General features: G+C 38.1%; 3 protein-coding genes and 1 pseudogene across 4 annotated transcripts; all 4 read right to left on the bottom strand.

Moving 5' to 3' along the window:
- Positions 1 to 1,385: 1,385 nt before the first annotated feature.
- LOC18429442 (uncharacterized) lies at positions 1,386 to 4,310 on the bottom strand. 2 transcript variants are annotated; one of them, XM_006838728.4, is made up of 3 exons: positions 2,960 to 4,310; positions 2,764 to 2,816; positions 1,386 to 1,821 (listed from the first exon to the last, which is right to left on the bottom strand). In XM_006838728.4, exons 1-3 carry the CDS (start codon positions 4,188 to 4,190, stop codon positions 1,591 to 1,593), a joined length of 1,515 nt encoding a protein of 504 aa, XP_006838791.1. In that variant the 5' UTR covers positions 4,191 to 4,310; the 3' UTR covers positions 1,386 to 1,590. The 2 variants fall into 2 exon arrangements, with proteins under 2 accessions (XP_006838791.1, XP_011621580.1); XM_011623278.3 differs by lacking the exon at positions 2,764 to 2,816.
- A 2,149-nt stretch (positions 4,311 to 6,459) lies between these two features.
- On the bottom strand, positions 6,460 to 9,602 carry LOC18429441 (protein NRT1/ PTR FAMILY 2.9). Its single transcript, XM_006838727.3, has 3 exons — positions 9,519 to 9,602; positions 9,115 to 9,332; positions 6,460 to 7,978 (listed from the first exon to the last, which is right to left on the bottom strand). Exons 1-3 carry the CDS (start codon positions 9,589 to 9,591, stop codon positions 6,581 to 6,583), a joined length of 1,689 nt encoding a protein of 562 aa, XP_006838790.2. The 5' UTR covers positions 9,592 to 9,602; the 3' UTR covers positions 6,460 to 6,580.
- A 5,141-nt stretch (positions 9,603 to 14,743) lies between these two features.
- On the bottom strand, positions 14,744 to 22,342 carry LOC110006841 (protein NRT1/ PTR FAMILY 2.9-like; annotated as a pseudogene).
- A 2,124-nt stretch (positions 22,343 to 24,466) lies between these two features.
- LOC18429439 (xyloglucan 6-xylosyltransferase 2) lies at positions 24,467 to 26,736 on the bottom strand. The gene is made up of 2 exons (XM_006838725.4): positions 24,876 to 26,736; positions 24,467 to 24,598 (listed from the first exon to the last, which is right to left on the bottom strand). The coding sequence occupies exons 1-2, from the start codon at positions 26,181 to 26,183 to the stop codon at positions 24,581 to 24,583; spliced, it is 1,326 nt and encodes a 441-aa protein (XP_006838788.2). The 5' UTR covers positions 26,184 to 26,736; the 3' UTR covers positions 24,467 to 24,580.
- Between the last annotated feature and the right edge of the window lie 1,228 nt (positions 26,737 to 27,964).

Raw genomic sequence — 27,964 nt, 5'->3', positions numbered from 1 at the left:
ACAATATTTTCCTGATAACGCATAACCAAAACATAGTGTCTATGAAAAGAATATATATTGTCTATCAGGTTAATATGGAATGTTTATATGTAATAAGTATATAGACGATATGGTAGGAAAGTGTATATTGTGTATTGGGTTAATATAGAAAGTATATATTGCAATATATACTTTCTATATTAACCCAGTACACAATATACAATTTCCTCTCACAGTGTCATGAATCTCACATTAAATGTAACAAAAAACAGTAGAGCATAAACTCAGAAATTGGTGACTAACACTAGACAAAGCAATTTGTGAAATTACCCAAAAATTGTGTCTTTCAATTCTCATTGGTAGTCACCAACTACTTACTGTATGTCCTATTGTGCAGCTTTCTTTTTGAGTTCAATGAAAAAGGCTCATGTGAAATTAAAAAAGAAGAAAAAAAAAGAGAGAAGTGTTGATGTGAGTCGCAGCAGATGAATGTTTCACACACGCATGCACGCACAGAGAGAGCATTTATGCTTTCTCATTGCAATGGACTACAATAACAATTTTTTATTTAAAAGAAACCAGAGTGAAAACCGCAGACTATGTTAAGAAATTTCCAAAAAGCAATAAAGGAAATGAAATGTATAGATAACTAGGAAAGAACAGAACAATTTAAGGCAGCTGTTCTCTAGTCTTTCAATGTATAGAATTTTACATAAGATTCCAACCTTACACTATAAAAGTCGGATGAACCACAAAAAACCCACCCAAAAATATCCTTAAATTTATCACCTCGACATTGAGATGTATGGACATGAAAAATAAAAGAGTTTCATGTACTAAAAAGAATGTATCTCGTAGCGCATTATCTGGATAGTCAATTTTAAAAAAAATTCAAGTGTTTTATAGATTTGTTGGTTTAGCATCATTTTTAAATTTTTTTGATATTTGAATTTCATATAGGGGTGAAAAATTGAAAATAGATGTTTAGACCATTGTAAGGGCATCTACTAGAACTGCATCTTCTAATAGGGTGCATCGAACCTTGATTGTTTAAGGTAGACACCTTATGTAAACCACACCATTTTAAGTTTGGAAAATGTTTATATAAGGTGTCAACCTTATACTATTGAAGTATTGTGCACCTCAAAAATCATCTAGAAGAGAGCCTTTCAATTTTGGAAGTCCCTCCAATTGGATCATCTTGAACTCAAGATGCATAGATGTGAAGAAATAAAGAGCTTTTAAGTCCTAAAAATATTATATTTTGGAACAAGTTACCTGGACCGTCTATTTTTCAAAAAAGAAATAGAAAAAAAGGCAGACAATGCAGGTGTAAACTTGTATAGTCATTATTTCAAATTATGATTATTAGAGTCGTACATGTTAATCCCTTATGGCCAACTAAATTATAGTAACTCAATTTATTGATGATTAAAATGGAAGCTGACGCAGGTGAACTAATGATTAGTTCACATCAACTGTTAAACCACCATGGCACAACATTAACAGGCCCTCATCCACACACACTTAACCCACCACGGTATTCCACATCTAAATATACTTGGTTATGAACAGATGCCCTGGTTTTCTAAACTTGAGTACCTAGCTTCCTTAACTTTGAGGAAATGAAGCTATTAATTTCAGGGTTCCTTTTTTGGCTACTTTTTTACCAACATTGAAAGCAGGGAACATAGATGAGGAGTTAGGAACTGTGTTTGAATCTTGAGGATGAAACAGTGAGTTTCTTCGCATTGGAGATATTGTTTTTGGCTCGCTCGCACATGAAGCAGCTGGTCTCTCAGATAAGGGAAGTGCATTATGGTGACGTGAAAGACAACGCCCCTGTCAGCAGAGTAATACACGTATCAGAGAGGGAGGATTCCCATGAAATAATGAAAATAACAGAGATAACATTTCAAGAAGAAGCATCATAAGCTATATATAAGAAGAATTAGAATTCAAACAAAACTCAAATTGATACTTCATTTTTAAGGAAATTTAGGAAATACGTGAGAATTCACATTTGAATAAGTTTTTAAATGATGATGAAAAAGCTTTCATGGTCCACATAATATAGGTGACATTGTAGTTGTGTATCAAATTCCTTTTTCCTATAACTCGTGACTTTGGCAAACAATACCATATTTCTAATATTTTGTACAGTTTAGGAGTAGACATGCTTTGTTTGATTAGTCAAAATGAGATGGGCCTGCTGTAAATATGAATGAATGACTGAGAAAAAATTGATGGAAGGCACTTCTTTGACATAATTTAGGGCCCATCTAGCATTTGAAATAAAGCCTAAAGATAGGCTTGTTATTCTATTCTGGGGCACATTGAATTTGACTGTCATTTCATAAGTGAGGGTTACCGCAAGAGAGATGCATATATTATGTGTCCACAAAACCACCTAGATACACATCCTTACCAAAACATTACTCAGACACTGAAGGGAATGACTCACTCCAACCTTAGGTTATGCTGCACCAGTTTCATGACCAAAATTAATGCTTCAAAGTATTTCTATTATTAACAAATGGCCCAAATTCATAAATATTTTGTCATTGTATTGTTGTTATTAAATCTCTCAGGAACAAATTAACGGAGAAAGAAAGAGCCGATTATTGCTGGATAATACTTTGCAATAGACCTCCAACAAATATATCAATCTTGGATTCTAGAAATACAAGAGACAACCACAATGGAAGCAAAGTATGCTATAGCTGTAAAACCATTTTATAAAAAGGAAAGAATAAAGAACATGGCCAGAGAAAAAGTAAGTACCCGTGAATTTTGACAAGAAGAAGAATCATAAGGAGTTCCAAAATATGTATACCCTGCATATAATACAAAGAACGAACCATTGCAAAATTATAGAGCCCCTATTCGCATAACAATATCAATATTCAAAAAGAAAAATAAGCTACATTCACGAGAATTTACAGTGCTGGAAATGATATGAAAGGACAAATTGTATCACCTTTCCTCCTTGAAATGCATTGTGCACCAAAAGCTTTCTTAGGCCATGGATCATAGCTCCGAGACAAACTCAGCTGAGGATGAAAAGACTTTGATTCCCCTTGATGAAAAAGATACTCATCTCTTTTGTACTTACTAAAATTGGTTTCAGATGAAGAGAGAAAACATGCCCCTCCTAACCCGACAATTTTTTCTTGCGGAGTGGGGTGTGAACGCAAAGTGCTTTGATCCATTTCAAAATTCGAATTCTCTGTTCTTTCAGTGTTAGAGCGAAAATCTAAGATTTCATTTCTTTTTGTGAGTAAAGAGTTATTGCAGTTCTTTACAAAAGGCAAGCCTTTCGGAGCTAAAGGTTGAAAGAAGGATGAAACACCATGGCAGACAAGGCCACTCTGTTCAACTTGCTTTCCATTTCTCTTAGAGCAAAAATCTGAACCCATCCCCTTTCCTCTTTCTGAGAGCCCCCATTCCAAAATAGGTCTCTTAACACCAGTTGATTCATTAACCCTGGGTGAGAACTTAACCTGAATTTTACTCTCTAAATTACCCTTCCTTATATCATCACTTACACAATTGTTCCGATTAAACAGTGGTTCTTCACCCACACAACCATCACCATGACCTCCATTTCCAAGCTCTGCAGCATCTTCATGGATTCTCTCATGACAACCAGGATTTTCTCTCACTTGATCGGCCAATCTCTTAACCCAAACATGAAATTTTCGCTGACTCAAAAGATCAGAAGAACACAAAGGCCGATCATTGGGTCTCGATGAATTGCGGTTCCTAGGCCTAACCTGAAAAGGCCCAAAATCAGTAACAAAATCCCCATTTGAAAGGGCTCTTTCTTTTTCAGGCCAACTATGAAAAACCCTAAAATGATGGCCAAATCCTACACCTGATTGGGCTCGAGATTCAATTGTTGATGCAGTTGTTCTCTGAGCTAAGATGGTCTTTGATCCTCCACAACCAGTATTTGATAAGTTTTTGGTGGCTTGAAAGGAATTACAGGGAGAATACAGGTCTTGGCCACTACCAACTATTGCCATGGGGTCCAAGTCGCCATCAATGAGCGTGAAGCTTGGTTTTAACCTTCTTATCCATGGAGACTGAACCCACTGAGACTCCTCGAGTAAATCACTTGAGCAATTGGGTTTCTCATAATTGGGATCGAGGTTCTTTTCAGTGCTCTTACTGCCTACTGAGCTGCTCTTGGAGAGCATGAGGGCCATGAGTTGGGTTTTCTAGAGTTGATTTCTCAGAGAGAGAGAGAGAGAGAGAGAGAGAGAGAGAAAATATCAGGCACTGTTATATTGCTCGTTTTTCCATGAATGGTTATTGCGAAGCTTGCCAGGTGTAGTTCTAGGACCAAGCAAAACTAAGAAAGTAGTGGTGAAAAAGAAAAAGGATAAGAGTGAAGAAGAAATGAAGGGAATCTAGTTCTGGCCGTATCTATGAGCCCTGGAACTAAGTTTATTGTCCTACAAGCTCAATTTGTGGAGGTGGGTCTGGAATTCATATTATGGTATCTATAGATAGGGACAATTCACATGATTGGCTGAGCAATTCAGTAGAGAGAGAGAGAGAGAGAGAGAGAGAGAGAGAGAGAATTCATTTGGTAAAGAGACACCATTCACCATTGAGAGAGAAAAAGAGATGGAGATTTCAATTGAAAGAGAGAATCTATTAGCACTGATCCAGGTGTTTTTCAATACATACAGGTGGGACCAAAGAGCACGTGGTCTTTACAAAGTGACGAAAAAGCCTTATGGATACTATAATCCTCATGACTGTAGGAAATTAGTAGTTATGACTTATCAAAGTCATCACCGTTCGGATGAATGAATGGTTGGCTTTGATGATGAGTGTGGGACCTCAAGAAATGAGATTTGAGTCTAAATAAGTCCTTTCCCCTTCTCTACCGCACCGATTGGATGGTCAATGGTGATGAACCTCAAAACTAGTTTTCTCGTAGCCATAAGGATTATAATATATTTTTCTATTTTATGAAGAGGGTGCGATTTTATACAAGGTGTCCGCTTTAAACAATTCAAATAAGGTGCACCTTCAAAGGCTGTTAGTAGATGTAGTTGCACCGGTTCATAATGAAAATTGATTTCCACGGTTAATTATGAAATTTAAAGGTTAAAAAATGATGTAGATCGAGTAGATGTATAAATTCAAAATAGATGGTCTAGATTTTGTGTTATAACATAAAATCCTTTTTGCCTCGTATCTATATTTTTTTTGGAGTTGAGATGATGAATTGAAGTATTTTCTGTGGATTTTTTAGCTAGTAATTACTTTTTTTTATTATAAAGTTGACACCTAACATAAATTTGAGAAAATTATAGACACCTCCAGATTATACTTTCTTGGAATGTCCCACCATGGAACAGATACCACTTGATTGCATTTGCAGAGTCTCCCTCCATGATGATGCAAGCATGATCTTCCTGAAGCTTAAGAACACCTTCTTTAACTGCCCTCAATTTTGCCTCTTAATATCACAAAAGTTAACCTGGCGGTTATAGGTAAAGATAATGTTCCTTTGTGAGTCCCTGAGGGTGCCTCCGTAATCAGCTTTATGAGCTTTTGGGCAAACACTGCAGTCAAAATGCAGTTTGAAGGAGGTGGTATCCACTTGGTAGATCTAACAGGTTTCTTCTTTTGAATGTTCAGGAGATCAGCAAAGTTCGTAGGGGTAACTTTCACATTTAACTAAGCTTGTACCCAATGAACCACTAGCCTCAAGTCTGTTGGGGTAATATCTGTTGGTGCTCTGGAAAGTCACTCATTGACTCTTGAATTCCTCTCCTTCCATAAAGTCGAATGAAAGCAAAAAATTGGTGTATATTCTCGGGTATCACCCATTGCCACTTGGGTATACTTACCACCCAATTCCATAAAGATTTAGCAAAAGAACAGCATAGGACAAGGTGATTGATGTATTTTGATTGCACATCTCTACTATTCTATCATTGTTGATCCTGTTGTACTATGATTTAACCGAAAATGTACCGCTAGGTGTGAGCTCCTAGATTTTGGAATCCTATCTACTCGGATAGTGAAAGAAGGGATAAAATTTGGCACATTTTATGCGAAACTGGCTTAGAAAGCAAAAGTCGGAGCATGGTAAGAAAAAGTAACGTGGTGGTTAAAATGAAGGTATTTTAGTAAAAAAAAAAAAAAAAAAAAGACCAACTTACCTATTTTGAGCATGATGCGGTAGGCCTGCCCGTTGTCTATTTTAAAATCATAAAAATGTAGGTCCACTTGGATATCCATTCCTTCTCTCTCCAACAGCCAACAACATACTTCAACCCGTCTAAAACACTCCGATTCAAGTATTTCAAATACCAGAGAGAGAGAGAGAGAGAGAGAGATCTTTTGTATTGGGTCTTATAATGCACGAGAACCGTATCAGATCGACAATTTTAGAGAGATAGACAGAGGGTGTTCTTTTGTATCAGGTCTTATAAAGCATGAGAACGGTGGGTAGATTCCGAACTGGATCAACAATTTTAATTTAGTCGTTTATAAGGTATGTACAGGAACTATGGAACATTGGAACTATTCTATGACATGAATGCCAAAGGAATTAGAACTCAAGGTCCAAGTCTCATACAGATGTTTCTTTCAATTCAGTAAAATCCGTGGCCACCTCGTGGTTCCCCTCCCCCTTATACACATACCATCTTGCACAAGCTAAGAAATAAACCAAATTAACCAACACCATAACCCCAATAGTGTAATAAAAATAATCTAGCCTCCCATGATCAAGATCGTCAGGTAACCAATTGGCCCCATGGCCACCCCCACTGGCGCTGTGCACCACAGCCACCATGAGCGCACTCAGATAGTTCGCGCCGGCCATGCCTAAGAAGAAGAGTGAGCCCGCCACACTTCTCATGTTCTCAGGAAACTGCTTGTAGTAGAGCTCGATTTGCCCTATCACGCCCAAGGCCTCTGATAGCCCTGTTAAGCAAAATTGAGGGACTAGCCAGAACGCAGACATCGCTTGTTGGTCTGTAATTGCCAAGACCCTTCTCTTGCTTTCCACAAGTCCTGCAACGACCATGGCAAGAATAGCGATCACCATGCCTGTTCCCATCCTTTGGAGCAGTGTTATGCCCTCCTCTTTGCCTGTTGCCCTACGCGCCCATGGCATGACTAGGCGGTCATATACAGGAAGCCACAGGGTTAGCATGAGCATGGAGAACACATTGAATGAACCTGGAGGGATCTCAAAGCGACCCAAATGTCGGTTCATTTTCATAGCTTGAAGGATCGCGTAGGTTGTCTGCTGTACTACAGCGACGTTGTATATGATCCCAGAAGCCCAAATTGGCACAACTCTTAGCAAACACTTCACCTCTTCTACTTGTTGCACGTTACACAGCCTCCATCGATCAACTGCCGAGTCTGAAGAGGTCTGAATTGCTGCCTTGGTCAGAAAACTGAACTGATTCGTTAACTGCAGCTTCACATTAAGTACATTAGTGCCGGGGGGATCGAATAGCATCGGTTTCAATTCATCTGGCAGGGTGAGGTTTCTTTTTCTAAATGCTGCAACGATAACTTGAGCGATTCCAGTGAAAGCACTGCCTTCTGGGGCTATCTTAACATAGATCGATGATCCAATGAAGAAGAAAGCACAGGAGAAGAGCATCATTAGGGTTGGGATGCCGAGCCCTAGAGCCCAGCTCACTTTGTCCTGGATGTAGACCACGACGGTTAAGGAGATCATCATGGCAAAGGTGAAGGTGAAGTAGTACCAGTTGAAAAAACTATTGATCCCCCGCCTTCCAGATTCAGTTTCAGGGTTGAATTGGTCGGCACCGAAGGCCAGGTTGCAAGGCCTGATGCCGCCGGCTCCTACCACGAGTAAACTAAACCCGAAGAGGAGGAAGGCTAGTTGTGAAGTCGTCGGCCCTGTGCACATCTCTGAGCCCAACTGTGCGCAGTGGTGCGGGTGCAGTGTCGGCACAGCTGCTGTGAGAGTCATCGCAAACATGCCCTGTGTAGGGATGAATTGCAAAAAAAATAAGAAAATACATAAACAAATTTTAGCCAATTCTAACTGAATTACTACACATTCCTACGAATTTGTGTAGATTTCATAAATGATGGAAAGAGCTCATGAACTTGTGTAGATTTTATGACAATGGTATTATACCACTTCTAGCTGATTATATTAATAAATTATTTATAAATTAATTCAGCAATATTAGCTGCGATTGTATGGTGATGCTGGTTTACTGAACTTTAGAAACATTTATCCTGATTAAAAGTCATAGTCACCATACACATAATTAATTTTAATTAATCATTCAGGTGCATCACGTGCCAAAACCATCCTCAGACTGTTGAAATACCCAAAGGGCACCAAAAACCAATTTTTTATAGAGAAGGCTTTACCCTACCGCATAAGACTCATATACTTTCCCCGTATCCGACCGTCTATTATGAATGAACAGCTGAGATAGCTCCAATCATAATGTCACGTCTCTATATTATTTTATTTTTATTTTTTTTTTTACAAATTATTTTGACACCAAATTTTGGATGTTCACTCCTCACTTAAGCTCGCACTTGTAAAAAATATAGCTAATAAAATAAAATAACTAAAACACTCCTGAAAGATTTAAGGGGCATTTTGGTTATTATATTTTATCAAAAAATTCTTTTTAATATTTTTTTAACTGACGCATCATTGAGTAGATGGCACGCACCAGTTCATACAATTATATATATAAAAAAATTAAAATAAAATACTCTGAGGCATCATATTTATATCCAACAGTTAGTGGCTCACTTGATCTAAGTTGGACGGCTGGATGGGGGGGGGGGGGGGGGGGGGGCCGAGCGGTTCAGAGTCGAAGCACTGATTTTAGAAAAAACTAATGCAGACTAATTTACTATTTGATAGAGCAAAATGGCAGATCAAAATTCATGTGGCCGATCACAAATAGTTGGAAAAAGGATATGATGATGATAGTCAATACTAATTTACATTTGAACATATTCATTTAGTAGAGAAAAATCCATATGTTGGTTTCTCATTTGTTTTGTAAGATATATCAAATTACATCTAAACTTCTTTTCAATTTACTTACCATCAATTTCATTTACCGGGTAGAGTTAGTAACTCACCGTAAAAGAAGCTATACAAGCAAAGCCATGGGTTTTGTAGCGACCATAGCAAGCATCACTTAGGAAGGCTCCCAACAAAGGTGAGAAATTAGTGGTTCCGGACCACACGTTAAGGAGTAGGATGGCCGAGACGTGCTTCATGTTGAAGACGGTTGTGAGGTATACTACGAGATTTGAAGTCAGTCCTACGGTCCCCAGCTTCTCAAACGTTTCATTGCCTGAAAAACCAATATCAAAGAAGAAGATGAGCACCATTTTGATATATATATATATATATTCTAGCTCTAATACAAGCAGCAGTTAAGACTTAATAATAAACTGGCTTTTCTCGCCATTGTTTATGAATTATAAAATCCATAAAATAACTGAACATGAAAATCATGAGGTTGAGATTGTTAATATACCAATGATGTATGGCATGGCCTTCCATCCTCTATGAAGAATCTTTGGGGCCTCTTTTCCCTCCTCCATCTTCATACTTCTCTAACAACCACACACCCTCTCTCTCTCCCATACATATAATGGAGCACAGGAGGCAGCCGCGTTGAAGTCAAGACTCAAGTGAGAAGAGTAAAGACAAGCCCGCCACTTTCCTCTTTTTCTCTTGGCATGCAGTAATGAAAAGAAAGTTACGAAAGGCACCTCAAACTTTTATGGTGCAGTTTGTATATAGCCTAGCCGACTCTTTAAACATTCAAAGTAGAGCTTATCTTCAAATAGTGTCGAGAAATGTGGTTTCAATATTTGAAATCTTTGTAATAGCCTTAAAATATATTTTCATCTTTTATTAAACCTTCGAAATAGTGTAGATCGAGTAGATCTATGAAAACTTGAAAATCTTGAAAATTGACGGTCCAAAAATGCATTATAAGATGCACTATTTCCAAAACTTAAAATCTATTTTTTTCTCATGTACATGCATCTTGATGTCTAGATGATCAATTTGAGGATATTTGGGCATCAAAATATCCTTTTCTAGTGAAATTTTGAGGTAGGCTCTAATCTGATTGTTTAGAACCTCGGCTCTTTTTCCAACTTTTTATTTATCCAAGTCAATGTCTGCACAGAACAAATAATATTAAGGATCTCACAATAACAATGACAATGAAAACCAAAGAAAACCTAGAGATTCTCATTACAAAAATGCCATCAAATTATTAAAAGTAATCCCACTTGGAGAAGCCACTTTGTGACGGTAATGGCTGGAGAAACTGGCACGCAACATGAACTAAGAATGTAGACAATGGAAAGTTGTCTTCTCTGTTTTTGAACCAGTTAAGGAATTTCCATTAAAAAGGTGGAAAGCTACAGGCTGAGAAAGCCTCAAGGAGAAGTTGTTTTGTTTCATTTTATGGAGAACAAGCGGTGGGCTGTTCTGGAACGGAAAAGAAGTGGGGTTAGCTAAAATAGTAGATCCTTTCCTCTTATGTGCCATGAATTATTGTTGGACATTTGGAAGTTAAAATTAAAGATATAGAAGTAAAAAATATAAACTTATTATTTTCAAAAAAATTAAACTATGAAAAAGTACACATAATATTATTTATCTTTAGTACAAGGTGAAATTGAATGGCTGAATTTATTCTATTGATCAAGCTCAAACTTCAAAATAAATTTTTCAAACTTTATGACAAACACAAGCCATCAGATTTTACAATCGGATAGTTACAAGTAATTGTCACGTCCTAATATCAACAATCGGATAGTTACAAGTAATTGTCACGTCCTAATATCAAAAGTAAATATTCTTATTGCATACAATCCCGAAAAGAATACCCTCTTTAATATTGAGTTTTGGATGACACCCGGGTTTTGCTACTAGTTTGTTTGATACTTTTGTTTGGGAATTATTCGAGTTAGTGCAAACCTTCCAAATTTAGAAGCTAAAATATGCTGACGTGAGGTTTTGGCTTTTGAATTTTTTTTTTTTAATGTACGAGGAGGTCCAAGTTTCAAATTCCAACTAATGAGCCCAATAAACAAAATAAAATGAAGGAAAATAAATAAATCGTTACCTCATAATTTTTCAAAAATTGTAATTCAAGCATTGGAAGACTTTCACATCTATCATCTCGGCTTGAATATTATGGTTATGAAAAGAAAAAAAAGATTTCAAGCTCTAAAAATAGTGTATATTGCACAAAATTATCTAGACCGTTCATTTCACCTTAAAACTAAGTGTTCATAGACCCACAAGATTTGTAGTGTTTATTGTGATTCAAATTTTATTGTGACTGTTGGAAATTGATTTTAGAGCTATCATGGGGATTGCCGTTATCGAAAGTGCTTTCTAGACAAGGATTTGAGGGGAGGCTTTATTTTATTTTTTTTATGCGAATTGGACGGCATTTCTACAATATGCGGTCCCAAGGCATAAAAAAGACACGGTTTCTACGAGTCCTTGTAGAAATGAGTCGACTCTTAAAAATCTATTTTTTAGATGGGTTTTCGGACCTAATTTTTTAGGACGTGTGACTTCTAACATGGACATCGTGAATATATAAAAAAAAAAGAAAAAATTAAGAACTAAAAATAAAAATTTTGTGAAGAAAAACATTGATTTAGATGGACCCCAAGATGGGCATGTAGCGAAATATTTAATCCTTGACCAAACAACCATATCCTTTCATATGTGTTATGTATCCATTATGTGTTTGTCTACTCCAATGTGAAGCCACATGAGCATGTTGTGGCTAGGTGTTGTGCCCTCGCGTTAACTAACATCCAATCATGTATGCATCTTTTTCAACCACCAAATGCAATCAAGCCACAACCTAGATCTTGACAATCAAATGGATTTTGGAAATCAGAGCTCCAGGGTAGGGGTGGCAAGCGGGTCGGTCCTGGCATTGACCTGATGAGTGGATTCAACTCTGGACTCTAGTATTGGACCCAACAAGTCGGTTGGGTTGGGTTGGGTTGATCTAGATCCAGTCAGGGTGAGGCTAGGATCTAGGCTTATCTTGGACATTATCTGGTCAGGTCTGGGTTCAGTGACTAGATCCGACTGGTTTTGGGTCGGGTCCAGGTCAGGGTCGACTAGGACCCAACTTGACCATTTACTCCCCTAGCTAGAAATTACATTGTCTCGTAAGGTTTCCATGAAAGATGGTCGTTTGTCGGATGGACTGGTCCCTCGCAGGCAAGGGATAGAGCCTTAGAAATCGCTTGAACCCAAAACAATAGAAAAATCTATATGAAAAAGCGGGTAAGGGCCCATCTTTCTTACTGAATTACCCAGCAAAATAGAACCCGCAAGTTCTACTTCTCCTTTGGCTTTCCCACAACGCCAATTTTCTTTTATAGAGAGTTGGTGACTTTGTTAGCCCCGGATCTAAACCCTATCGCCCTGAACCCCAAACGTGACATTAAGTAAACAACCTAACATTCGTGATCTGGTTGGTTCATCTCCTATAGTCATTTGGTTGATGAACATTGGTATTGCTCTACATCTAGATTTAGCATGAGGAATACCACCAACTCAGGAAGCAAAATACTGCAAATGTCAAATACATTTCTAATAAGGGCAAGCTTTCTATGTTTTCCCTACAACGTAAAACTTATATACTTCCCCTTATCCAACCGTCTATTCTGAATGAAGGGCTAAGATGACCCCAATCACAATATCACATCTCTATACTATTTTATTTTTAATTTTTCTATAAAATATTTTGATATCAAATTTTGGGCATCCAATCATCTATTAAATTTGCAATTCTATAAAATATTAAAAATATTCTCAATAAAATAAAATAACTAAAATACCCCTGAAAATTAAAAAGGTATTTTGATCATTATATTTTTTCAAAAAATTAGTTTTAATTTTTTTTTTTTTTAGGTGCGCCCCAATGAGAAGATAACACATACCTAATTTTATATTCATATAATTTGCATAATAAAAATATTCTGAATTGTCAGATCTAAGATCACACGGTAAGTAGCTCACTTGATCAAAATTGGACAGCTGGATAATAGGGTAAGCATAGATCTTCTATGCTATAGGGGAAGTATAGATAAACCTTTCCCTTCTAATAAACCTCAAGAGAAGATGGTGCAAGTTGCCCATTTCAAGTTCCTTGGATGATTACCATTTGAACTAATCCTCGTGGTGTTTTCGTTATGGTTGATTTCGTTGGTCACAAATTCAAATAAAAAAAGAGATTGTCTACAAAGAGACCGTTTATTTTTATAGGCAAGCTTTTTATGCTTCCCCTACAACATAAAACTTTTTTATTTCCTCTTATCCAACCGTCCATTTTGAATGGCGGGTTAAGATTGCCCCAATCACAATGTCATGTTCCTATACTATTTTATTTTTAATTTTTTTTATAAACTATTTTGACATCAAATTTTGTACGTCCAATCTTCTATTAAACTCGCACTAGCAAAAAGTATAAAAAATATTTCTAATAAAATAAAATGACTAATATGCTCTTGAAAGTTTTAAGGGGTATTTTGGATATTATATTTTATCGAAAAATTATTTTTAATATTTTTTATAGGTGCGCCCCAATGAGAAGATGATACGTACCAAATTTCATATTCATACAATTTGTATAAAAAAACTAAAAATAAAATACTTTGAGATGTCGAATCTAAGATCAAACGGTGAGTTGCTCTCTTGATCAAAATTGGACGGCTGGATGGTAGGGGAAGCATAGATCTTCTATACTGTAAGGAAAGTATAGAAACTTTTCCCTATTTTTAACAATTATTCCCACTCTTTTGATATCAAATTGCGATCGAGAATCCTGGCTTGGAAATGTACCTTAAAGCTTGGCCCAAAAAGGATCTATTGGGCTGGGCTTGGGCAAGCTCATTAAGGAGCACCTTTTTTTTTTAGTTTTTTTTTTTTATATATCATTCTTCAAACTTTTATTATTTGTCATAAGCTTTAAAAAAACACATATGTTATATTATCTTTTAGAAAATTTAATATTTCAATATAATTTAATAGTTTTTTTAGAAAGAGAGAATGAATTTTTAGAGAGAGAAACAAAGATTGGTTTCCTAGAGAAAGAGAAAATGGGTTTTAAGAGAGAAAGAGAGATTGAATTCCTAGAGAGAGAGAATGTGTTTTAAAGAGAGAGAGAGAGCAAGAGAGATTCTGTTTCTAAAAAGAGAGAATTGGTATTGAGAGAGACATAGATTGGGTTTCTAGAGAGAGAATGAGTTTCTATAGAGAGCAAGAGAGAGTAGGTTTTTAGAGAGAGAATTAGGTTTCTACAATCAAGAAAAGTTTGAAGAATTGATATTCTTTTTTTTGTTTTTTGAAAAACGACTGCTAAATGGGCCAGGCCGAGATTTTATTTGGTCGACCAAAATATTTTGGGCTTATCGGGCCAGCCCGGCCCAGTGACAAGTTCGGGCCTTTTGGGCCATTTCGGCCTGGCCAGGCCTGGTGAATAGTGCCTTATCTGGTGGCCCGGCTCCACCGAAGCCCAAAAACGGCCTGGATTAGGCTCGAAAATGGCCCAGTATCCCGGCCCGGACCATTTGCAGCCCTAATGAGAACGGTTCCTAAGCGGATCAACAATTTTAGTTTAATTGTTTATAACGTATGGCTAAGAACTATGGAGCTATTCTTTGACATCAATGCCAAAGGAATTAGAACCGAGAGATCTAAGTCTCATTCAGTTGTTTCTTTCACGTCAGTAACCTGCATGGCTATGTCAGGGTCCCCCTCCCCCTCATGCACATACCATCTTGCACAAACTAAGAAATTAACCAACCCCATAGCCCCAATAGTGTAGTAAAAATAATCTAGCTTCCCATGATCAAGATCCTCAGGCAACCAGTTGGCCCCATGGCCACGCCCACTGGCCATGTGCAGCACAGCCACCATGAGCCCACTCAGACTGTTCGTGCCCGCAATGCCTAAGAAGAAGAGTGAGCCCGCCACGCTTCTTATGTTCTCAGGAAACTGCTTGTAGTAGAACTCGATTTGCCCTATCGCACCGAAGGCTTCTAACAGCCCCGTTAACCAAAATTGAGGGACTGGCCAGAACCCAGACATGGCTTGTTGGTCTGTAATTGCCAAGACCCTTGTCTTGCTTTCCACGAGTCCTGCGACGACCATGGCAAGAATAGCAATCACCATGCCCTCTGGAGTGCCCTCCTCTTTGCCTGTTGCCATACGCACCCATGGCACGACTAAGCGGTTGTATACAGGGAACCACAGGGTTAGCATGAGCATGGTGAACACATTAAATGAACCTGAGGGGATCTCGAAATGGCACATATGTCGGTTCATTTTCATGGCTTGAAGGATCGCGTAAGTAGTCTGCTGTAATACGGCGACATAGTATATGATCCCGGAAGCCCAGATTGGCACAACTCTTAGCAAGCACTTCACCTCTTCCACTTGTTGCATACTATCCAGCCTCCGTGGATCGATTGTCAAATCTGAAGGGGTCTGAATTGCTACCTTGGCCAGAAAACTGAACTGATTTGTTAACTGGAGCTTCACATCAAGTGAATTTGTGTTAGGGGGATGGACTAGCACCGGTTTCAAGTCATCTGGCAGGGTGAGGTCTCTGTTTCTAAAGGCTGCGACAAGAACTTGAGCAATTCCAGTGAAAGCACCGCCCCAGGGCCTATCTTAACATAGATGGATGATCCTATGAAGAAGAAAGCACAGGACAAGAGCATCATTAGGGTCGGGATGCCAAACCCTAGAGCCCAGCTCACTCTGTCCTGGATGCTGACCACGACGGTTAAGGAGATCATCACAGCGAAGGTGAAGTAGTACCAGTTGAAAAAACTATTGATCCCTAGTCTTCCAGATTCAGTATCAGGTTGAATTGGTCGGCACCGAAGGCCAGGTTGCAAGGCTTGATTCTGCCGGTTCCTACCACGAGTAAACTAAACCCGAAGATGAGGAAGGCTAGTTGTGCAGTTGTTGGCACTGTGCACTACTCTGAGGCCAACTGTGCACGGTGGTGCGGGTGCAGTGTCCGCGCAGCTTCTGTGAGAGTCATCATAAACATACCCCGTGTAGGGATGAAGCATGACGAAAATAAGAAAATATGTAAAAAAATTTAGCCATTCTAATTGAATTACTACAAATCCCTACGAATTTGTGTAGATTTCATAAATGATGGAAAGAGCTCATGAAGTTTGTAGATTTCATATTTTTAGGGTGAGTGGCCCTCCCCTTTTTGTAGATTTCATGACAATGGTATTATTCCACTTCTAGCAATAATACAGTTAATATTATTAATAAGTTATCTATAAATCATTTCAGCAATATTAGCTGTGATTGTATGGTGATGCTCATTTATTGAACTTTAGAAACATTTATCACGATTAAAAGTCATAGTCACCATACACATAAATAATTTTGATCAATCAATTAGTCAATTACTAACTTCACTTGCATCACGTGCCCAAACCATCCTCAGGCCGTTGAAATACCAAAGGGCGCCACAACAAAATTTTCTAAAAACCAGCTCGAATGTTATGTATCGTACCAATGTTTTAAAAATCAGAGTGATTGAATTGATTCCCCACTAGTTTCGGTTTAGTGTTTCAGAGTCGAAGTCCGATTTTTGAAACAATGGTGTAGCCTAATTTACTCTTGACAGAAAAAAATGGCAGACCAAGATTTCTGTAGCCTACTCCGAATCATTGAAAAAAATGGGCTGATGATGATAATAGTGTAGACTAATTTGCATTTGAACAGATTCATTAAGTCAAGAAACCCATATGTTTGGTTTCTCCTTGCTTTTGTAAGATACATCAAATTTTATCTAACCTTCATTCAATTTATTTAGCCCTTGAAACAAATATCATTTTCATTTATTGGCTAGAGTTAGTATCTCACCATGACAGAAGCTACACAAGCAAAGCCAAGGGTTTTGTAGCGAGCATCACTTAGGAATGCCCCCAACAAAGGTGAGAAATTAGTGGAGCCGGACCACACGTTCAGGAGTAGGGCGGCCAAGACGTGGTTCATGTTGAAGACGGTTGTGATGCTAGTCCTATGGTCCCCAGCTTCTCAAACCAATATTAGTGCAAGAAGATGAGTACCCTTTTGAGAGAGAGAAAGTAGAAAAAGATGAGTACCCTAGAGAAGAGTATAAAAAGATGATTACCCTGGAGAAGAGAGAGAGTATGAATGATTTACGTACGGATCTCAAAACTTTACTTAAAATATGAAATGGGGTAATTTTGGGTAAAAATTACGAGAAAAGTCGGTCAACCAGTATTTTTTCTAAATCTTCTCTCGTTTCAAAGATGCCTAGGATCACAATTTGATTTCTTTTTTATTTTAGTTTTTTTGTTAGAAGGGCAGTGCCCCAAGTTTTAGGAGTTGTACCCAGAAGGTCCGAGGTTAAAACTTTGGACCGCCCTTTGGACTGAGCAGGCCTCTGTTTTGAGCAGTCCAAAGTCCATATCATCGGACCATGTTTTATTTTTTATTTTTTGAGAAAAACAATGATTCGAGGATGGAGACTTCGGACCGCTCTCGGAGCTGAGCAAAACTCAGTTCTAAGGCGGTCTGAGGTCCCCATCCTCAGACCGCGCTTTATTTCTTATATTTTGAGAAAAACAATTGTCCAAATATGGGAACCTTGGACCAATCTAAAGGGGTTTTGTTGTGTTTGCAAAGCGCTTCGTGGATATTAACCTTGGACCGCCTGAGCACTGGCCCTAAAGCTTGGGGCACTACCCTACTAATGAAAAAACTAAAAAAAAAAACACATTTATAGGATTGAACGACCTTCTTTGCATTTCTGCCTATATTGGAACAGATGGGGACCCGTAAAGCTTGGGGCACTGCCCTACTAAAGAAAAAACTAAAAAAGAAACATTTAGAGGATTGACCGACCTTCCTTGTATTTCTGACTATAATAAAATAATATCGTATTTTAAGTAATGTTCTAGCTCTAATACAATCAGCAATTAAGACTTAATATTCAATTGGCTTTTCTCTTCCTTGGTTATGAATTATAAAATCCATAAAATAACTGAACATTGAAAATAATGAGGTTGAGATTGTTTCAAATTTATATTTAGAGGATTTCGATCAAACACTATACCAATGATGTATGGCATGGCCTTCCATCCTCTATGAAGAATCTTTGGAGCCTCTTTTCCCTTCACAATAACAATGGCAACGAAAACCAAAGAAAACCTAAAGGTTCTCATTAGGAAACTGGAATCAAATTAAAGGTAATCCTACTTGGAATAGCCAGTGCAGTTTACAACAGCTGGAGAAACTAGCACGCAACATGAACTAAGAATTTTGAAAAGGGTAAAGGATATAGGCCATGGTGGTATTAGTACCCCACCTTAGTCATTCATGAACTAAGAATTTTGAAAAGGGTAAAGGATATAGGCCGTGGTGGTATTAGTACCCCACTTTAGTCATTACGTTGTGATTTTTATTCTTAATGACATTTTTATTCTTAATGATACCACCGACACTAACACATTAACAAAATTAAATCCTAAATTATTTGAAAAAACTAATATAGGGTGTCTTCCCACTGAATTACCCAAAAAAAAATAATATAAAAAATACAAAATTGTACTCTTTCTTTTAAGTTTTTTTTTTCCTTTCTTGGAGCCACTTAAGGAAGTTTCATAATAAAGGTGGAAAGTTACAAGGAGAGGCTGAGAAATCCTTAAAGAGAAAAAGAGTTGTTGTTTTGTTTTATTTAATGGAGATCAAGAGGTGGGCCGTTCTGGCACGGAAAAGGAGTGGGGTTACTTACAATCGTAGAGCCTTTCCTCTCATGTGCCATGCATTATTGTTGGAATGGTAGAGAGAGCAAGGGTCGAAGTAGGGGCAGCAATGGGTTGGGTCCGCCTGGACCCCGACTCAGACCTGAATAGATTTGGATTCGGGTTTTGGACCCGGACACGATCTATCGGGTCCAAGAATTGGACCCATATTTGTACCCATTGGGTCCCAAGAATTGGGTCCATTGTCACTCTCACTATAAGCTTCTTCTTCTTCTTTTTTTTTGCCCCATTGTTTACCATCATATATCTCGATTATTGACAACAAGGTCACAATCGCCGACTATTAGATTTCAAGCCATGTGATTTGTGGTTTAATAGCTAGAGTACTAGTTTTAATTATATATGATCCTTAATATAATCAAATGAATAGGGCTTAAAGTAAAGTAATTTATCTATAACAATTTACGGGTACAGGTAAGGTCCAGACCCAGACTCGGACCAGCCCCGCTAAGACCAAATGCTAGACCCATAACCGACTTGTGTCGGATATACCAGGTCCCGAGTCGGGTCTATGTCCATGGCCACCCCTAGGTCGAAATGATGCAGTAGTGAGAGAATAAGTACATGGAAAGATAAAATAAAATGATCTTCTTCTCCCTCGTGAGGATACTGTCTATTGGAACCCAAGCAAGGAGGATTTATAAGAATGTATTTTTCGGAGATGCAACCTCTTGAGTTCATAGAACAACCTCAAAGAAGATAAAATATAAAGGGAGGTTTCTATAAGGTTGCAACCTTAAACAATCCAATTAAGGCGTACCACTAAATTTTATCATAGCATGTAATTTTGTTGTACAAAATTCTTAGGATTATCTTAAAATCTATTTTCATATCTAATTAGAAAAGCTTAAACTACAAAAATGGTTAAAATCAAAGAGCTCTATAAACATATGAAAATCTTCAAAATGGACAGTCTAGATAATGTATTGCAAGATGCATTATTTCTGATACTCAAAATTTTTTTTTTTATATATTCATACATCTCGATATCGAGATAATCAAATAGAGGGTTTTTCAACGTTAAAACAACTTTTCCGATAGATTTTTGAAGTACATATGTAATTCTACATTTTAAAGGTGCAACCTTACATAAACTGTTCCCTTATTTGCAATAACCATGTGCCTGAAAAAAAATAAAATCCCAAGATTGAACAACGACCCTCCAATATTTAAACAAAGAAAAAAGCATTGCAAAACTCAAAATCCAACTTTCGTTCTCAAATAATTTTTTGGTGATTCTTAAATAGACCCAAAAATTTCAGATAAAAAGTCCTCTATTGCACGAGGGAGTAAGTGTACCTCATGGGAGCATGGAGCATGCTGCACGCGCTGCAAAAACAAGAGAGCAAGTGTATGCCCGCCGCCTTACGCATCTGATTACTCTACTCCATTCCATTGCCAACCCGGATTCAAATGGATTGAAAGATCAATTTATTTGGAACAATCAAATTAAAGAGGTTTTCTTATTTATATTTTATTTTGAAATGATCTCCCCCGATATGCATGTTACATACACTAGATCGGGTCATCATCTTGAAATGAATACGGTTAATTTTTATTTAGAATTATGCACGTACGGACACAAAAACAAAAGGGAGAATACAAAAAGCTCCATTTTTGTCGATACTGCATGAAGGCCAGTCGACTCACATCTTTTTTATTTTCCATGTTACCAACATCGTTTTTACTTTTATTTTTTTTCTCACTTTGGTGCTGGTCCAATATCCCAAACCTTAGACGGTTAGTCCAGTAAGCGGTCAGAGGTCTAAGAACACGAACAACAGGCACTAGGGATTAAAACTACCTGTCTAAAGTCCAGAACCTCAAACAACTTAAACCTAGCAAGGTCCGATATTTTGAAACATTAGACTGGCCAAAACCTCAAGAAAAAAAAAAAGAAAAACCTTCCAATTAATTAACTTGTCCTTGAGATACATTGATGTGAATAAAAAAAGATTTTAAGTCTTAAAATTAGTGCATCTTGTAATGTATTATCCAAACAATCCATTTTAAAAATTTTCAAATGTTTATAAACCTATTTAATCTGTACCATTTTTGACATTATAACTTTCATGACTATGGGTAGAAATAAATTTTCAGAGTTAACATAAGAATATCTAGTACCATAACTACATCTTTTGGTAGGGTTCAAAAATGCGACTTACTTTGATTGTTTAAGTTTGACACCTTATGGTAAATAAAAAAAAGTTGATTACATACAGCACACGTACAGCTCTTATTAGAAGGTGCGTCGGTTCAAGCTGAAAGCTAAAAAAGAGCAATGGTGAGCCCTATCGGACATAGTTCGAAATTGTGAGAAAAAATATGACGACTTATAATGTCAATAAGGACTTGACACTCGATAGAAATAAATAACAAACCAGGATTCATGTAGCCAACTCTAAATAATCGGAAAAAAACTCTAATCAAATATTACATACTCAACAGCCAACACAAATACTTGTAGGTCAAAAGACTTGAGAATAATGGAATCCTATCAAAACCAGCACAACTCAGCCTTACCACGCAACTTATGTTTCGATTTTTACCAAAAAAAAAATCAAGTGGAGAAGACCCAGCTGGCCGAGTTTGTCGAATTTCCTAGTTCAAACCTAGTATCTGTAGGGCACATGCTCAATCTCAAATCTGCTCTCTCTCTCTCTCTCTTCTCTCTTTCTCTCTTCTCTCGCTCTATTTTTGGGGTTCCTTCTCTTGTCTATTGTTTTGTCTTCTTTTTCTTCATTGGGCAACTCAGAAGCTTACCCCAAATCATAATGCTAGATACTGATTTGGCTGTACAGTGGGGAATATCCTCTTATGTATGAGGTGAAATCAAGAGGAAGCAACAATATCTCAGATTAACAAGCAGGTAAGATTTTTTGCAAAAACACTTGAAAATCTTCATTCCCCGTTTATGGTTTTAATGGGGTCCATTGGTTTGAACTACAATGATGTCCGGGCATTTTCATAGGCCGGAGTGCCTCCATGTGCTAAAGTTTCCCATTAGTCGTTTTTATAGAAAGAAAAAGGAGGGGAGATATAAGAAGGATCAATGGAAACACAATCGTCGCAGACTAAATGGCAAGAGTTCTTGTCCGGTCATGCTTCATAGAACATGGCAACATAGGCCAAAGTCTTGCACATTTGACAGAGTGACACACTACAAATGTGTATAGAATGGACAAAGATGAAACCAAAGGCATGGAAACCCGATCACTCAATGTTGGCTGTGTAAATTCTGGGTGCGGTGCGGTCTAATGAAGCCCATAGTTTCAATAAAAATGGAATTAAGTAGATATGAGTATAAAAAAGACGTCAATTTGCTTGTCCTGAGTATACAATACATAATTTAGCCAAACAATGTTTGTCGAGCCAATGTTTCTAACCTCACAAGCTCAAACACATGAACAATGATTCGAGAGCCAAAATGGGAGCTATCAATGGAGAGAAATACATGGCCATGAAGAACAACCATGTTACAATAGAGGATTCAGCAATAAATCATCCCACAAGAGGCACTTTTTTTTTACCAAATGTGATTGAGAGAAAAATCTCATCCCGGTAACAAGTTGCTGGGGTTTGGCTTTAGAGAAATTGCAAATGGCAGAGGACCAACGCTCTGTCCTCCATCGCAAAATCCATAAGAATACCACTGCACACACCAATGTCAGTTCTAGATTGCCAATAGAAGCTGTTGAATTTTAGTTTACATTGTACTTGACGCTGGCCCATTTCATCAAATTTAAAGTCTACCATTGGACATATTCATTGCATGCATCTAAACCTACAATTCCTTACAAGATCTACTGCCCCAGTGACCTTAAATACCTCAATAGCTAACCTCGGACAATGATGAGCTAGAGCACTTAACCTCCAAAGGAAAAAACTTTCAGATCGGAGAAAACTGAGACCAGCTTAGTAACAATGTGTCGGACATCTCAAGCAACATGCATCTGCAGTTCTGAACTAATTGAGTCCAACTCTACAATAAGATTGATCAGAAAACTCTGGCAACCTTGACTCACTGTAGCAGAATCTCCCAATAAATGATGGGCATGTTAGAGATCTAGCACCTCAATTGTGTAAATGACCCATAGGTAAAGCCGAGGACTCTCCATACCAAACGTGCTAGTGACAAAAGCCCAGGAAATCCCAAGTGAGAAATTTCCATGTCGAACCTAGTACAAAATTTACTCATCCATGCCTGCCCTTTGCAATGAAGGGAACATCTAGATAACCTGTCATGCACCTGAACTCCTTGATATTCATGCCTTTGAGATTCATAAAAGACATAGGCTCCAACCTACTATGCCTTTGAGCCACTCAAAACCATCGGCAATGCTAGCACTAGGTCTCCCATTACTAAGCCCACTAAGAACCTGATACCATCCTTTCACACACCGCCAATGCTGCTCTTGGTTTTAAATTCTGCGTTAAACCTTCTCGATCTTAAACACACTAAAAATCAATCAAGACCGCAATTGATAGCTGATAGCAGAACACCTCATTCCAAACACAATCCAAATCCTCCCTAAACTTAAAATGCAATATGCTTTATAAGGCCGTTTCAGATTCCTCGGTTTTCTAATATAAAAACCACCACCTTCAGTATATGCACATCTGACCACTACCTTCAGTATATGCACATCTGACCACCTGCCCAGATGGAATTTGGGCTCCACGCTGCTCACCTGGTGCAAGAACTTGATCTAGATCTACTCACTGCTACTCATCCAGAAGAACAATCTTCTCTTACACCTACTGACAAATGGGTCCAAAAAATTTTCTCCAGGCTTTCCAATAAAGGGAAAGACCAAATTCCACAGAAGAGACTGAAACCATTCTACTTGTACTTACAAGCCAATCAATCCAACTCAAGCCTCACTACTGCAACCACTACTAGATCACTCTTCCTCATATAGATTGTAATACCCAAAGTCACATCAGAGGATTGAAAACACAGTACAACCCCCTTCAACCAAACTTACATCAAACGCTTAAACTAATCAGACAGGGAAGTAATTCTCTAGAAACAGAAGTAGCATCATTACACAATGCAGTGTTATCTAGACCAACACTTTTCATACCATTTTTAGCCAAAAGGCAAATGGAATTACTGGATTCTTCATTCATTCCTAAATTAACAAGGCAAACTCAAAATGCCATTCATCATGCCAATCAATGCACATTAAAATGAGATGATACACTTTTGTCAAATTCCTTTGCCCAGCAAGCAACCAAGAGTTAAAGTTTCAAGAAGAACTCTAAACGGAATTAAACAATCCATGCATCATCGTCTCATTTCCATGACCTCCAATAAGCATCTAGACTAAACAGAAGTACACAATTCATGGATGAATATCTCACAGCATTCTGTTGATGGTGAAAATTGAAAAAGCTCTACAGTCTCAACACTTTTTCCAATCCATGAAGGACCAATGTCAGACATATGATATATTCCTTTGGTATGCTTACTGAATTACACCATTCTTATGGGGGATATTAAAAGCAAAAAAAACAATGCAGCAGACATGTCCAGGCACACAATCACAGTAATGTTCAATTCCAATCATGAAATGAACATCTGAAGACCATGAAGGAATATAAATTGAATTTTAAATTATCACCTCCAACTACATAACAGGATAAACTCTGCAGCTTATTACTCGTACAAAGCTCATCATTCCCGTGCTAGTTCACCCCCACAGAGCCACTATAACTTCCCTCCCATCTGTCATCCCAGACAACTATAGAAATTAGAATAGCTACTACACACTGATTGTTTAAAAAGGAAGATCCTCAAACCTCCCACTAGACATCACACAAAAAAGAACATTAACTAAATTATCATTCTGTATCTCAAAATAAAGAAGGGTACCCGACCCAGCCCACCCAAAATAAAACAATGAAAACAGAAACAAAATCCCAAATCAAAACACGATCTAAATGGAAATGTGAAAAAGGAGATGTGACCCAGCACATAATTTAAACAAAGATCAAAATGAAACCTTCACCGATTTGAATTCAGGATGGAGCAAACCAAGCTCATCTTTGACCTCAAGAGGATCACTCGTATCATTTCGAATCCTCCTGACTGCCCTGCTCGAAAGGCTCTTGTGCATAAACCCATACATTTGAAGGATCTGATTATCCCCAAAATTGAAGGCCCTGTCCATTTGTTTCAGGCACTTTTCAACTGAGTAATCCCCAAATTTCCCACAAGGCTTGCACCCCACAAAGTGGGTAACCAAAGGCCATCGATGATCACCCAAACCTGGATGATAATTCTCTATCATCTCCTCATACCTATCAACCAAAATTCCCCAATACCCGTGAAGATAATAAGCACTCTCCAAATAAACCTTGTCACCCCATTTCTCTCTCTGCGTAATCAGAAGATAAACCATGGCCGACTGGTCATCAGCTTCAAATTCTGGCCTTCCTCGAAGGGTTCGAGTCAAAAGTTTACCAGCGTCCATTCTGATCTTGCCCTTTGGCCCCATCGGTGCCCAAGCATCAAGCAAATCAAGCGCCCATTGCCCATTTCTTAACAGGAAGCTCCCTGTGTTCAAACCAATCCAGTTCTTTTGATCATAAACCATTTCATTCCATCCATGCATAACCAAATTATGGTCTTTGTACCTCTCCCATGGCACCTCGAATGCCATATCAGTGAACATGGCATCACTATCCATCCACCATAGGAACTCAACCTCTGGGTGGGTGAGTAAAAGCTTTCGAATCAATGGAAGTTTTGCCCAAAAACCAGCCATCTCAGCATCAAGAAGAGCCATGTTATAGAATATCTCGATCCCATGAAGCCTACAATAATCAATCTTGTTCTTGATCGATTTCAACAAATAATGATCACCTACTGGATTTTCGCAAGCTTTAGGGGCGGACCCTGTAACAAGTAGAACCCTAGGTTTGTTGGGTGTAATGAAATTGGGAAAAGATGGGTTTTCTTCGAGCCATTGAGCTCTCTGAGAATCCCAATCTGAGATCTTGGGTCCGAGAGAATAGGGCTTGTTTGGATCAGGGATCTCTTCTGGTTCATTGTCAATTAAGAGGCTCTGCAACTTCTCTGAATCAGGCTTGGCCTCAACCAAAACCCTGTGAGGCTGAGATCGCTTAGAAAATGAAAGATGGCTTCGAATCTCATTGAAGTCTTGCTCAGGTGTTCCAAACTTTCCAGCTCCAATGGTGCCCCGAAGAACCAGAACAGTTATAAAGAGACATAGTAAAGTTACCTTGCCATGACGAAGAGCTCTCTGGATCTGGCGCATTCGCCGAGCTCCAATGCAACACTCCAGCATCTTTAAAGCTGAAATCTGCGTTCTGATCCGCCTAAGAGGAAGATGATTCCAGGGTTAAGGTTTGCAGAGACATTGCAGAGACCAAAGGAAATGAGATGATTCGATAATACTAGGTTTAGGATTTTGCAGAGAAACGGAAAGATGCTACAAGGGAAAACCCCAGACTTCAGCTGAAACAATGCTACTATGGTTTGCGATAGCTCGTGCTGTGAAATGATTTTGCAGATGAGGTTTACAAGGGAAATGCCCGAGATACAGATGAGATACCATGAATTTAAGCAATTGCAATGCACGACGATTCCAGTCCTAGGATTTGCAGAGAAATGGCTCGAATTTATAGATAAAAACGCTAGATTTCACTAGAACGGCTCAAATGAGAGATGATTTTAGGGTTAGAGTTTGAGGGGGGAGATAGATCGCGTTTGCAGAGAAGAAAACCCCTGATATTCAGCAACGGCCACCATTTTTAGGAGGTATAAAATTGACAGGAGAAAGGGTTCATTTACACTGAAATTAGGGTTTTTAATATTTGAATTTTTTGAGCATCAGACCCGAATTTTAGGGGAAGAAGAGAAGCTTGCCCGAACATGGCACATGGAAAATGCTGGATTTTTTTCGATATAATAGTATTTCATAAAGATTGGGTTAATGACGTCATCCGCATGTGATTATTTGGTGTTTGTTATAGAGAGGAGGACGAAAACGCCCTTTATCATTTTCCTAAATGCCCTCAATAACCTACACGTAATCTAACACATAGTAAGTAGTGACCCTTATGTTCGCATGTGGGGTACCATTGGACCGGACTCAAATCGGGACTTGTTGGGTACATCCGATGCAGGTCCGGATATAGGTTTAAAAATCTGATCCGACAGGTCAGATCTTGGTTTAAGAATACTATTTAATTTTGGGTTCAGTTTCGGTGGGATCCGACTTGTATCTGTAAATGTTTGGGAGTAAAAAATACTTCAACTCTTAATTGTTTGGATGTATTAAAGATGATATGCAATAAGAACTCGCAGTTATCTCTAGCTATTAAATAATTTAGAAAGTTTGAAATTTAATGACGGGTGATGGTGATTTTATTGTTAATAATATATGTATTTTATTGTAAAAAAAATAACCTAAAAAAAAAGAATATGAAGCTCAAAGTGAGGGTGGGCTCGGTGGCAAGGGATATGATTAGACCCGGGACTTAATGGGTACCAATATGAGTCCAACTTTTGAACATGAAGGATCGGATCCGAATCCAAAATTCGAACCCAAGTGCTATTCAAGTCTGGATCCAAATCCAGCCAAACCCGACCCATTGCTACCCCTTTGGGACATAAATAAAAAGCTGAGAATTATTTGAAAAATGGGGGAGCCAATTCGAAATCTTTAATAGACTTGCATGGTATGCCTACTTCAAATTGAGGATAACTTGTATTGCCTGGTGTTTTAAAATCAGGATTAGTGGGGTATTACCCACAAATTTGTATCTCATCTGTGGAGTGGTTCAGATTTCATCAACGCCGGTTCAAATCAATGATCCAAAAATATTGAAAAAAATATAAAATATTTGATGAGTGGGATATACGTTAAGAAAATTACGTAATTCAAATCGACATAGAAGTGTCTTTTAACACAAAGATGAGGTTACTGTTTGTTATATTATTATGTCGGTTCATTACGTGTTACGCGTCTATTGCACGCATACAAATAAAAGGCCGACGTAGAAAAGAGGCGCTTCAATGACTCTCAGCCTTTGGATCAAATCCATGAAAAATCGGTCTTTTGAA

This window comes from Amborella trichopoda, chromosome 3 (assembly GCF_054954075.1).
Source record: "Amborella trichopoda isolate Santa Cruz 75 chromosome 3, AtrichopodaSantaCruz75HAP2 v2.0, whole genome shotgun sequence".
Classification (NCBI taxonomy): domain Eukaryota; kingdom Viridiplantae; phylum Streptophyta; class Magnoliopsida; order Amborellales; family Amborellaceae; genus Amborella; species Amborella trichopoda.
This window is presented reverse-complemented; position numbering and strand designations above follow the sequence as displayed.